The sequence below is a fragment of the Bison bison genome, unplaced genomic scaffold (assembly GCF_000754665.1).
Source record: "Bison bison bison isolate TAMUID 2011002044 unplaced genomic scaffold, Bison_UMD1.0 scf7180017864458, whole genome shotgun sequence".
Lineage (NCBI taxonomy): Eukaryota > Metazoa > Chordata > Mammalia > Artiodactyla > Bovidae > Bison > Bison bison.
The window spans coordinates 7,777,704-7,791,603 of NW_011495020.1; the positions used below are offsets into that span (position 1 = coordinate 7,777,704).

At 38.6% G+C, this 13,900-nt stretch overlaps 1 protein-coding gene across 1 annotated transcript in view; it reads left to right on the top strand.

Annotated features, from left to right (window-relative positions):
- The window catches only part of SCFD2 (sec1 family domain containing 2), a 398,307-nt gene that overhangs the window by 64,414 nt on the left and 319,993 nt on the right, over window positions 1-13,900 (top strand). The window contains exon 4 of the mRNA XM_010859708.1: window positions 5,404-5,579. Within this exon, the coding sequence (XP_010858010.1) occupies window positions 5,404-5,579 (176 nt within the window). The remainder of the gene's footprint in view (window positions 1-5,403; window positions 5,580-13,900) is intronic.

The window sequence follows — 13,900 nt, forward strand, 5'->3', positions numbered from 1 at the left end:
CAGGTGGCCAGAGTATTGGAGTTTCAGCTTCAACATCAGTCCTTCCAATGAACACCCAGGACTGATCTCCTTTAGGATGGACTGGTTGGATCTCCTTGCATTCCAAGGGACTCTCAAGAGTCTTCTCCAACACCACAGTTCAAAAGCATCAATTCTTCAGCACTCAGCTTTCTTTACAGTCCAATTCTCACATCCATACATGACCACTGGAAAAACCATAGCCTTGACTAGATGGACCTTTGTTGGCAAAGTAATGTCTCTGCTTTTTAATATGCTGTCTAGGTTGGTCATAACTTTCCTTCCAAGGAGTAAGCGTCTTTTAATTTCATGGCTGCAGTCTAGTTTATCAAATGTATGTAGTAAATAGAAAGATAATTTCCATAATTCATTTGAATACAATGGAATTAAATATTATAAGGATCATAGACAATATTAAAATATTAAATCATTTTATTTTCTAAATCTGTCCCCTTTCTCCCAAGCAATAATTCTATTTTGCTGTTTCAAAATATACATAGAATTAATGGTTGTTAAAGTTTTCTGTTTTTTTCTTAACTAAAAATCAAAAGTCTGTTTCACTTTCTTAAAAACTGTATATATAAAAAAAGCCTAATAGATTTTCTTACTTGAAAACTCGTTTTCAAATTTCAAAATTGTCCCTTTTCACAGAGTTGCTATATATTATGTCTTGATAATATATAATATATAAAACCCTTGTTTTATGACTGAAAAAAAATGTGTTGGCAGGCCTTCTTGGGTTGACATTTTAAAATCACTGTCTAAATCTACCTGAGAAGTTTTATTTTTTTTTTTTTGGTAATATGAGGTATGAATAAATGTTCTATTACTTTTTCAACACCTGGTCCTGGTTGCTTGCAGTTTTAGTTGAGATGAACTGGGAAGTTTTCTCAAGTTATTAGTCTTATTGTATAACATTTTTAATACTCAGTTAATTTTGACTTGTTTTATGTAAGATTCTGATTAAACTTATATTTAAAAATGTCACTAGTCTGTATTTTAAAGCATTTGTGTAAAGTACTCTTTTAATAAATTTAAATTACCATGTTTTGGATTTTTACCAAAAACCCCCTGCTTTCATGACATGTATAAGAAGTGTTAGTGGCTTGTGTATGTAAGAAAAAGATACACAGAGGGGAAGAGACTAGAGCAGCAAGGGTGGATAATCGCTAATTCACAATGTAGTATTCTGTTGGCATTTCCTGTTATGAAATATAGCCATTTGTTCTTTGGATCTCATGCTTTATGTTGGAAGGTAGCGTTATGTAAATATGGTTGTTGAGTCCAAGTCTGAGATTGGAAGATGCTAACTGAATAAAGTTTAACTATATTTTTGAATTGAAGACATTCTTATCTTTAAGTTGAACATATGGTTATTGCAACTGAAATCTAAACAGACCTGATGACTTTCTCTGATGATTTCCATTTTTTTAGGTCTCTCTAAAAATGGGAAATAGATGGGGAAACAGTGGAAACAGTGTCAGACTTTATTATTTTGGGCTCCAAAATCACTGCAGGTGGTGATTGCAGCCATGAAATTAAAAGACGCTTACTCCTTGGAAGGAAAGTTATGACCAAGATAGCATATTCAAAAGCAGAGACATTACTTTGCCAACAAAGGTGCGTCTAGTCAAGGCTATGGTTTTTCCAGTGGTCATGTATGGATGTGAGAGTTGGACTGTGAAGAAAGCTGAGTGCCAAAGAATTGATGCTTTTGAACTGTGGTGTTGGAGAAGACTCTTGAGAGTCCCTTGGACTGCAAGGAGATCCAACCAGTCCATTCTAAAGGAGATCAGTCCTGGGTGTTCTCTGGAAGGAATGATGCTAAAGCTGAAACTCCAATACTTTGGCTACATCATGCGAAGAGTTGACTCATTGGAAAAGACTCTGATGCTGGGAGGGATTGGGGGCAGGAGGAAAAGGGGATGACAGAAGATGAGATGGCTGGATGGCATCACTGACTCGATGGACGTGAGTTTGAGTGAACTCCAGGAGATTAACAATTAGTAATTAACAATTGGGTGATGGACAGGGAAGCCTGGCGTGCTGTGATTCATGGGGTTGCAAAGAGTCGGACACGACTGAGCGACTGAACTGAACTGAACTGAAAGGGCAGTTATGTTATGAATAGATTGTGTGTATTCTGAGCCTTTTAAATTTCTTCTCCTTCAGGTCCTGGAGATAGGGTTGGAGAGGTAGGCAGTTACGTACCACATAGACCCTTTCAGGGTTTCAAGACTTTTTAGTTGTTGCCTTAGCAGTACTTGTCACAATAATGATTAAGTAATTGTTCATGTAATTGTTCTATGACTATCTCTCTTGGTCAACAAAGCTCTGTGTGTCCAGAGACTATACTGCCATCAACTGCAGCACAGTGTTTAAAGAAATAAATGGAGCTCACTGCAGTGTTAGATCTGAATCCATTTCATGTGAAAATTTGTTTTCATATATTTAATGTGTCAGAAATGTTCTTGTGTAAAAATGTTCATCCTCTGCACAAAAGATCCCATCCCCTAAGAGAGTGACATGTAATGAGCTGGATTAATTAGGAGAGCATTCTGGGAGTCATTTGTCTTCTTTATTTGTTGGCCGTGAGGACAGACTTTTTTCTGATTTGTTCATGGGCTTGTGCTTAGCAGTAAGAACAGTCCCTAGCACAAAAACATGTGTTGAACCAATGGATTAATAAAAGTTAATGACACTCTTAACTCAATAATAAGAAAGCAAACACCTTAATAAAAATGAGCAAAGGATTTGAACAGACACTTCACCAAAAAAAGATATAGGGTGGCAAATAGGCACATGAAAAGATGAACAACATTATTAGTCATTAAAAAATCCAAATTAAAACCCCAGTAAGATGTTGCTAGATAACCTATTAGACTGGCTAAAACCAAAATACTTGGCAATACCGAGGCTGTTGAGGATGTGAGGAAATAGAACTCTCATTTGTCACTAGTAGGACAGCTGACTTTGGAAATTAGTTTGTCAGTTTCTTATAAAGTTAAGCATACATTTAGCATATGACCCAGCAACCCTAGAAATTTACTTATGAAAAAACTGAAATCATTATGTCCACAGACACGTATGCACATAAAATACTATATGAAGATGTTTGTGAAGTTTTTATTCATCATTTCTAAAAATTGGAAACAACCCAAATGATCATGAACTGGTGAATGGATAAGTCTAAACAAACTATGGTTCATACAATGGATTACTACTCAACAAGAAAATAGAGCAAACTACTGATACAAGCAACAACATGAATGAACTCCAAATACCTTATGCTCAAGTAAAAAGAAGCTAGACTCAAAAGGCTATGTGCTATATAATTCCAATTATAGAACATTCTGGAAAGGAATAACTATGGGACAGAAACACAGACAAGTGTTCCCCAAGGACTTGGGATGGGAAAAGAGAATTGACTACAAAAGGGGAGCTTTGGGGAGTAAAGGAAATAATCTATCTTGATTGTGACTGTGTTTTTGTCAAAATTCATAGAACTATTTTGAGAACACCCTGAACCAGAAAAAAGTGAATTTGACTGTATGTAAATTATACCTTAATGAAGCCAACTTAAAATCAAGCAAAGAAGGGATTAATGAGGCTCTTCTCTGTTAGTACTTAAGCTAGCAAATTGTTAGCTTGCTGCTGAGAATCAGGAATGAACTATGCTTTACCACGGGACCAAAGAAACTAGTGAGACTCAGCTCTGTGCTATGCATTTCCACTGTTCTTGCCCCTCGCTGCAACCCACCAACTGTTGTTGTTTGAAAATGAAAGTTGCTCAGTTATGTCTGACTCTTTGTGACCCCATGGACTATACAAGTCCATGGAATTCTCCAGGCCAGAATACTGGAGTGGGTAGCCTTTCCCTTCTCCAGGGGATCTTCCCAACTCAGGGATCAAACCCAGGTCTCCCTCATTAAAGGTTAATTCTTCACCAGCTGAGCCACAAGGAGTGGGTGGCCTGTCCCTTCTCCAGTGGACCTTCCCAATCCAGGAATTGAACCAGGGTCTCCTGCATCGCAGGTGGATTCTTTACCAACTGAGCATCAGGGAAGCCCCGTATAAGTGGGCAAAAAGGCACTTTAGAATCCTTAATCTCTTCAAAATATGCACTAAACAGGTAGAATATATTACGGGCTTGGAAGTTTCTTGTGACAAGGTCTTTATTTTTTGTGTATTATAATCTGTAGCAAAACCACTAATTGACAAGTGCCATTTAGCACCGTGTGAGACACTGAACTCTCACTTGTTTGCTATCCCATAGAGTTGCTGTGAAAATCAGAAGAGGGCATGTGCTAAATAAATACAGGTAGTTTTATTGCCAGATATTAACCAACGTAGGCATAGCAAACAAACCTGGATTTTAGGCATCAGAGGGTAAACCAGGAAGACAGTGTGACTGAAATGTACAGGAAGGATTTACTGGCCTTGCATTTGTGTTTGGCTCCATTGCACTCTTCTTGCCCAGTGAGGAGAAACTGTGGTGTTCTGGGGTTCTGCCCATTGCATTGATGAATGGCAGGAATGAGATCTGACATAATAGAATGGGAAGTGACTAAATGGAAGGAGTGCTATTTAGGAAAAGGTTGGACTTAGAGGTCTGAAAGACTGAATCTTCAACAGGGTTTGTTTGCATTTTTGGTACTCCAGTCTTTAATGAGGTGAGAGTCTTCTTCTAGATCTAGGTGACAATGGTAGTAAATGTGCTGTCACCCATACGAAACCCTTTCTTTTGATATCTCATCTTCCAGGGTTTTTTCCACTTTGGTTCTCTATACATTTTTGTTCCAACACCAGTCTGCTTTTATGCTCAAGGATGTTGTCATAAACCCATTGATATCAGTGATAAAGTTTTAGCTATAGTCCTAACAGATTTCTCTTTTGCTTTATATACATAACACACACAATTGGAAACCTTGACTTTTTGGCTCTTAGATTGCTATATCATATGTCTTGCAGAGGTACTCCACGTTGAGCTCAAGAAATATTTATTCATAAGACCTTATTTGAAAACTCATTTATGGGGTATTGCAGAGTTATGAAATGAATCCTAATAACAATATGGCTTTGGCAAGAGCACTTAACATCTGTTTTATTGCTTGCAAAATGCAGTTGGTAGTTTCAACTTTGCTGTTGTCACCATGTTGTTTTAAGAGTCACAAAAGCTTAGGAAAGCTTGCAGTTGACTCTGAAGTTTTGTGCTGATGGGAGATAGTGAGGAACAGGGAAGCCTGCGTGCTGTAGTCCGTGGGTCACAAAGAGTCGGACACGACTGAGCAACTGAACAAGGCGGTAGTATTATTAATGGCACGCTCCTCTTTATTTTTACCGCTCCCAGAAGAGGGTACGCTGATGAATTGTATGTTTTTCCAGGGAGAGTCACTCCGGGGCAGCTCATGTCCTATATTCAGCTCTTCAAGAACAACCTCAAATCTCTAGGGAATCACTGTGGGCTCCTACAGCTTGGGCTGGCCACTGTCCAAACTCTGAAACACCCACAGACTGCCAAGTGGGACAACTTTCTGGCTTTTGAAAGACTCCTTCTCCAGGTATGTTGCTCTGGGGGCTTCTTGGGATATTAATAATTAAAGTTTTTACTTCCAGGGAAAAATTGAATATTTATTATAATCTGAGTAATAAATCATATTGTTGACATGTGCCCTGTATCATATTCTATAAGTGCCCCCAATTTAAAATGCAAGTAACAGCTTTTTCTATTTTTTTAGTTTTTCTACTTTTTTTTTCTCTTGACAATAATGTCTTTGGCTTCTCACTCAATACTTAGATAAATGTCTTTTTGAGTATTTAACTAAACTTTGAAAACCTCTTCTCGATTTTATGCCATTTGGACCTTTCTTAATCTTCATGGCATCTTTATTCAATCCTTGCCACTTTTCCTGTAGAATATGCTACTTTTTATACTTTTTCTGACAATAGTTTCTAATCCTTACAACATATGATAACATGTGGCTTAAAATGATGTTTAGTAACAGATGAAAGGGAGGCAAACTCCCTTTGTAGTTTTATAAAGAGATAGGTACATGGGGTATGGCCTTTTCATTATAGTTTAAATATTTGCATGGGATACTTTAAAAAACATGTGTTTCTTAAATTATAAGGTATTTTGAAACACAAAATATTATGACTAGATATTTATGTATTTTACACATAGATTCAATATAATTTAGTAATTTTTTATATTTATATGCTTTTCCATTAAAGAAATAAAACTAGAGGTAAAGTTGAAGCATCTCTGATACTTAACCCTTTCCATGCTCTGATTCTCCTTTTTCCTTTCCTGTGGTAATCAGAAGCTTGATTCCTTGTTTCTATATATTTATTAAAAACTTATTTTTCTATAAATAATACAGAGTATTGTGCTACGGGTTTTACTTTTTATGTAAGTGATGTCATATTATAAATATCCCTGAACAACCTGCTTTTCCCTCTCAGCATTCTGTTTTTAAGATAACCCAAATTGACATATACAGATTTAATTGTATGAATATTTAACAGTTTATCCAATCCATATTGATGTATAGCTAGACTGTCCCATATTTGTGTGTGTGTGTGTGTGTGGTTAGAAAGAATGAGATGAATATCCTGGAGCTTGTCTTCTGGTTTACATGTGAGAGAGTGTCTCTAGGGCACATACATTGGAGAGGATTGTTAAATTTGTTGGCCATGCATATTGATGAGTTTAAAAAATATCTGTGACCAAACTGACCACTGGACTTTTCATGAGTATTTTAATGATTCTAATACCATATGTAAGTTGAATTTTCTAAGTGCTAACTGGTATATTGGAATACTCCTGACTTTTGATTGGTGATCACACGTCCAACAGCCTTGCATTTTGCATTTATATTTGTTATCCACTTTTAAAAAAAAAAATGTTCATTGGAGGATAATTGCTTTACAATGTTATGTCAGTTTCTGCCATACAATGATGCGAATCAGTAATGATATACATATGTTCCCTTCCTCTTGAATCTCCCTCCAGCTTCCCACCTCCCACCCCATCCTACCCCTCTAGGTTGTTACAGAGCACTGGATTGAGCTTGTTTTCCTTTTTCTTTCTGTGTCATTGGTTCTCCTGTATTTCCTCTGCAGGCAGTAATATCTGTAAATAATAACAGTTTTATTTCTTCCTTTCCACATGTGATAGCACTTTCTTTTTTAAAAAAATTTTAATTGGAGGCTAATTACTTTACAGTATTGTAGTGGTTTTTGCCATACATTGACATGAATCAGCCATGGGTGTACACGTGTTCCCCAGCCTGAAACCCCCTCCCACTTCCCTACCCATCCTATCCCTCTGGGTCATCCCAGTGTGATAGCACTTTCTTAGTGCACTGACCAGGCATACTAAAACTTGCAATGAAAGTAGGTGTTTTCATCTTATTCCTGACTATAAAGAAAATGTTCTAAAGTTTTACTGTTAAATATTATTTTTTTGTTTTTAAGTTTCTTCTTAATTATATTTTGCTGAGTAATTGTTATTGCTATTTTTGTCATGCGTGAGTATTGAATTTCACTTAATGCAGAGTCTAAATTTTTAGATGTATATATATATGGGCTTCCCAGGTGGCACTAGTGGTAAAGAACCCGCTTGCCAATTCAGGAGACAGAAGAGATACAGGTTTGATCCCTGGGTTGGGAAGATCCCCTGGCTGAGGGCATGGCAACCAACTCCAGTATTCTTGCCTGGAAAATCCCCATGGACCGAGGTGCCTGGTAGGCTGCAGAGTCGCACATGACTGCACGCAGACACACATGCATCTGGGTTTACTATGGTAAACCCTATGAAGAATTCATAACCTATAAAGAATTCTTTTGGTAGCCTATGAAGAATTATTTTTTTATATTCTAGCAAGAAAGTTTGATTTAGCTTCCTCAATTAAATGGGAATAAAGTACCTACATCACAGTGTTATCATCAGGATTGAATGAGATTGCATATGTGTATCACTAAGTTATACTGCTTAACATATAGTAAATGCTTAGTAAGTCTTAGTCATTATTCTTTTAGCTGAGCCAGAAATATTGCCAATGCTTGCCAGTTTACTTTATGTAAATAATGGTTTTAATATATTCTCACCTAGATTTTATTTTTCTAAATTAAAATTTATTAAGGAATAATGAGACTGTTACATAGAAACATATTACCATCTTTTTTACTTACTATTTGATAATGTTTAACAGTATTTTTCTTTAAATCCAGATTTAAATGCCATTGTTTCTACACTGTATATCTGATGTTATGCTAATCGTTTCAAAGAAAAAATTTTATTGATCATAACTTGATGATGGTTATGAAACAATCACAAACTGTATAGCAGAGGAAGCATCTGTGTTTATGCTTTCTGAAAAGCATACTTTATAAATATGTATGTAATATCTATCTCCAGTTATTTTTTAGGTAACAATTTACATTTCTAAATTTAAAAAAATCCAATTTGGAAAATGGCTTTTAAATAAAATGTAAATAATTTATAGAGCCACTCAAGATTTCCCAGGTAAATGTTGCTTTAGTTTTAAACGTTTTCATCTTTGTAGTGAAAAATAGACATGGCGTCTTGTCAGTTGCCAAAGTAGTTTTTAATAGGTAGAATTAGTTTTCTTTATGAGATACTAAATTTTAGAGTATCTGTTCTGTAACAGATCAAGTTTAACTAAACTAAATGACAGTATGTCTGCTTCAGTTCAGTTCAGTTCAGTCGCCCAGTCGTGTCCAACTCTTTGCGACCCCGTGAATCGCAGTACGCCAGGCCTCCCTGTCCATCACCAACTCCCGGAGTTCACCCAAACTCATGCTTGTCCTATAGCAAATTGATGAGTTTTACCTTCTCAGTCTTCTAGTGCTTCTGTTAGGTCCCCCAGCCAGATGGCTAGGCTTGGAAATGTAATGGCTCATTTTAGGTCTGTTCCTGACTTCGTCAACACCCTGGGAGGTCCTGACTTGCAAAGTGCTGGCAATATTATTTCCATAAAGAGTGAGGGAGGAAGCAGAAAATGGTGATCCCTAAAGTCAGGCCAGAGTGTTGTTGACATTTATGGAGATTTTTCATTGGATTTTTCCTGAGAAGAAAAATTGTGGAGCATGCTTAAAAGAAAACCTCTTGTTTCTTTACTTTCTACTCTTAACACTTCTGATACCAAATGTGTAGGAGTTTTTCCCACGCCAGGCAATCCTCCAACTCACTCCTGGGTGTCACACCCACTGGAGGGCGTCCTGTAATTCAATTATGACTGATTAAATGGAGTAGCACAGACCCCACAGGTTATGGGCTCAGTCCCACAAGACTGCTCCCCACTGTAGACATCAATTTCAAGTCTGGGCCTCGGATACTTCTGACCAACCCACTATCAATCAGGGTTCCCATGCCCCATCCCCACCCCTTCCTCCTTGGGTTCCATAATTTGTTATAATGGCTCACAAAACTCAAGGAAACATTTATTTAAGTTAACTGGGTCATTAGAGCTCAGGTAAGGTCCAAAAGGATCCTGAGAGCAGGAGCTTCTGTTCCCATGGAGTTGGGGTATCCCATCCTCCCAGCCCACGGTGTGTTTACCAACCCAAAAGCTCTGTGAATTCTATACTCTAGGGATTTTTATGGAGGCTTCATCTTGTAGGCATGATTAATAAGTCAGTCTCTAGCTCTTCTCCCCTCCCTGGAGGATGGGGGATGGGTATGTAACTGAAAGTCCGAGATTCTACTCTTGGCTTGGCCTTTCTGGTGATGGCCCCCATCCAGGAGCTACCCAGGAGCCCACCAGTAATCCCCTCATTAGAACAAAAGATGCTCCTATCACCCAGGAAATTCCTGGAGATTTAGGAGTTCTGTGTGCCAGGAATCAGGGTCCAAGACCAAATATTGGAAACAAAGATGTTCCTGGCACCCCTGTTGATCAGGAAATTACAAGGGCTTCTGTGCCTGGAACTTTGGGCAGAAACCAAATATGTATTTTTAACTGCAAAGGCAAGTTATTAGGAGGAAACACCGCACGCCCCCACAGATTTCCACAAGGAGAGGTTCTTCCTAGGCGTGCTCTTGGTCTGTTTCTGACCTTTAATTCCCTCCTTTCTTAGGGAGAGGGAGTTTTATCCAGTTAGCAAGTTCAGGACAAGTGAATGGGCTCAGCTCTCTTTTCTCCTCTTGGGAGGTGTCCCGCCTGCGGAGGGCAGTGTGAGGCTCAGCTCTTTCAGAGTCAGAATCTGCCCTCATTGACTGGCAGCCTCTTCTTTTTCTACCCTTCTTATTCTTTATTCTGGTAGCTTGGTTTGACATTTTGAATGAAATGTCAAATATTTGGGAGAAAAGGTTAAATGGGGATTTATCAGTTATATCTTTGGAGTTGTACACAAAGAGAGGAAGGGATGAACATAGTACAGAAGAAAACTTTTTTATGACTGAGCTGAAAATAGCGAAAGTCATTTTCCATGCTGAAAAGAAAAGGGGCACATTTGGCTTGAAGAATACTACCATTTCTATTGATTCTAAGAAATCCTTTGTTTCACATTTCTGAAATTGGGATGCATCTTGGAATCAGTGGCATTTCTCAGTTTAAGTGCCGTATTTTTTCCCCCCTTGCTGCTGCTGCTAAGTCGCTTCAGTTGTGTCCGACTCTGCGACCCCATAGACGGCAGCCCACCAGGCTCCCCCGTCCCTGGGATTCTCCAGGCAAGAAACACTGGAGTGGGTTGCCATTTCCTTCTCCAATGCAGGAAAGTGAAAAGTGAAAGTGAAGTCGCTCAGTCGTGTCCAACTCTCCGTGACCCCACAGACTGCAGCCTACCAGGCTCCTCCGTCCTTAGGATTTTCCAGGCAAGAGTACTGGAGTGGGGTGCCATTGCCTTCTCCGTCCCCCCTTGCTAGGGTACATCAAATAGTGCTGTGTGTTACAGTCAGTTGTGTCTTAGAGTCAACAAACTTGGGTTTTGAAGGTAGAAGTCAATGAAAATTTCCCCAGACCTTGGGTCTGACTTGGTACCTTTCTTACTGCTCTTTTGGCAAAGTCTTGGTGTTAAAATTGTGGCATTTGAGTGGCAGCTTGCCTTCACTGGTCATGAAAAGTGAAAGAAAGTAAAAGTTGCTCAGTCGTGTCCAACTCTTTGTGACCCCATGGACTATACAGTCCATGGAATTCTCCAAGCCAGAATACTGGAGTGGGTAGCCTTCCCATCCCCAGGGGTTCTTCCCAGCCCAGGGATCAAACCCAGGTCTTCCGCCTTGCAGGCAGATTCGTTACCAGCTGAGCCACAAGGGACGCTCAGGAATACTGGAGGGGTAGCCTGTCCCTTCTCCAGTGGATCTTCCTGACCCATGAATTGAACTGGGGTCTCCTGCATTGCAGGTGGATTCTTTACCAGCTGAGCTATCAGGGAAGCCCGATCATGAGTATGATAGAAAGATTTGTCCCTTGGAGTAGTTATCTCACTGTAGTACCTTTCATAAGTTAAGTTGGTCTTTCTTTTATTCAAATTTGTGACTATTAGACAATGCTGTGAATACATTATGATAGTTGAAGCAGTACTGAACTTTCTCCTAAACTTCTCTCAGACCAAGGAATAGATGCTTTGAGAAAGATCTCTTGGCTAGTGCTACCAAATCCTTAGGTTAAGATTTTTATGAGTGGATTCCTGATAGCTTAAGAATGTGACTTAGGTTGGATCCCTAAATATAAGTTGTGTGATATTTGAGATATATATTAATTTATGGTACTAACATACAAATATTTGATTATTAAATTTTCTTATTTTTAACCTGTTTTGTGTATGTTCTTGTGCAGTTGTTAAGTCGTATCTGACTCTTTGCGACCCCATGGACTACAGCACACCAGGCTTACCTGTTCTTCAATATCTCCTGGAGTTTGTTCAAACTCATGTCCATTGAGTCAGTGATGCCATCCAACCATCTCATCCTCTGTTGCCCCCTTCACCTCCTGCCCCCAGTCTTTCCCAGCATCAGGATCTTTTCCAATGAGTTAGCTCTTTGCATCAGGTGGCCAAAGTATTGGAGTTTCAACTTCAGCCTCAGTCCTTCCAATGAATATTCAGGGTTGGTTTCCTTTAGGATTGACTGGTTTGATCTCCCTGTGGGCCTAGGGATTGTCAAGACTCTTCTCCAGCACCACAATTTGAAATCATCAGTTCTTTGGTGCTCAGCCTTCTCATTTTAATGAAAATAAAATGTGTAAGACATTTTATTTACAGCTCCCAATTTCTCATTGGGAGCTAAAAGTTAGTTAGAACAATATACCTGAAATTAGTTAACTTTATTTAAGAAATATATGCACCCAGAAACACTATTTAGAACAAGTGAAAACAAAAAAATTCTTTTAAATAAAAAGGCTATGCTATCTCTCAACTTCTGTAATCATTTGTTTTGTTTTTCATCTCTTTTCTGTATGGCCTCAGGCTCTCTTTCTTCCTGGTTTTGGAGTTTTCCACATTATTACTAGATGTTAAATATTAATCCTAGGAGTAGAATCATAGATCTCTTCTTCCTAAGCGTGAACACATGCATGCCTACACACACATACACACAAACACACACATGTTCTTTCATCCTGTCCCGTGTATAGTAGGCCTAAATAAAGAAAACTAGAGCTAAAGCAACTTGATTCTGACAAATAGGGAGCCTTTGGGCCTTAACAATTGTTAATCTGTCTTATTAGAATGTTCTTTTCCAGCTCTTCTCATGGCTGGTCAGATTAAAACTGAAATGCCATTTCCTCAGGGAAGCCTTCCCTGGATAGCTTTTCCCTGAGAAGCTCTAAAACTTTGGAGCTTCAGCATCAGTCCTTCCAATGAGTATTCAGGGTTGACTTCCTTTAAGATTGACTGGTGTGATCTCCTTGCTGTCCAAGGGACTCTCAAGAGTCTTCTCCAGCACTATGATTCAAAAGCATCGTTTCTTTGATGCTCAACCTTCTTCATGGTCCAACTCTCACATCTGTACATAACTACTGGAAAAACCATTGCTTTGACTATATGGACCTTTGTCACCAAAGTGATGTTTCTTCTTTTTAATATGCTTCTTGGTTTGTCGTATCTTTCCTTCCAAGGAGCAAGCATCTTAATTTCATGGCTGCAGTCACCATCTGCAATGATTTTGGAGCCCAAGAAAAGAAATTCTGTCACTGTTTCCATTTTCCCCCATCTATTTGCCATGAAGTGATGAGATCAGATGCCATGATCTTAGTTTTTTGAATGTTGAGTTTTAAGCCAGCTTTTTCACTCTCCTCTATCACCCTCATCAAGAAGCTCTTTAGTTCCTCTTCACTTTCTGCCATTAGACTGGTATCATCTGCATCTCTGAGGTTGTTGATATTTCTCCTGGCAATTTTGTTTCCAGCTTGTGATTCATCCAGCTTGGCATTTCATGTGATGTACTCTGCATATAAATTAAATAAGCAAGGAGACAGTATACAGCCTTGATGTACTCCTTTCCCAGTTTTGAACCAGTCCACTTCTCCATGTCTGGTTCTAATTGTTGCTTCTTGACCTGCATATAGATTTCTCTGGAGACAGGTAAGGTGATCTGGTATTCCCATTTCTTGATTGGCTTGCAGTAAATGGATAAAGATTTGAGTGGTTTACCTGAGTCTTAAATGATATCTTGCCCTATGGCCTTTAGGACAGAGGCTTCTTAATGTTCCCACCACCTAGTGTCACCTTTTTACATATATATTATGTGATCACCCAAAATAATGACAGTGATTTGCAGTTAGCCTACCAGCTTAATGCAATCAAGTTCTCCTGAGTGAGAAATGAGTAGGATTATGTGGGCCACTTTCAGACTGTGCAGGGAAAGGACAGGTATGTGCTTTTCCTACACTTTCTTTTTTTTTTTTTTTTTTTTTTT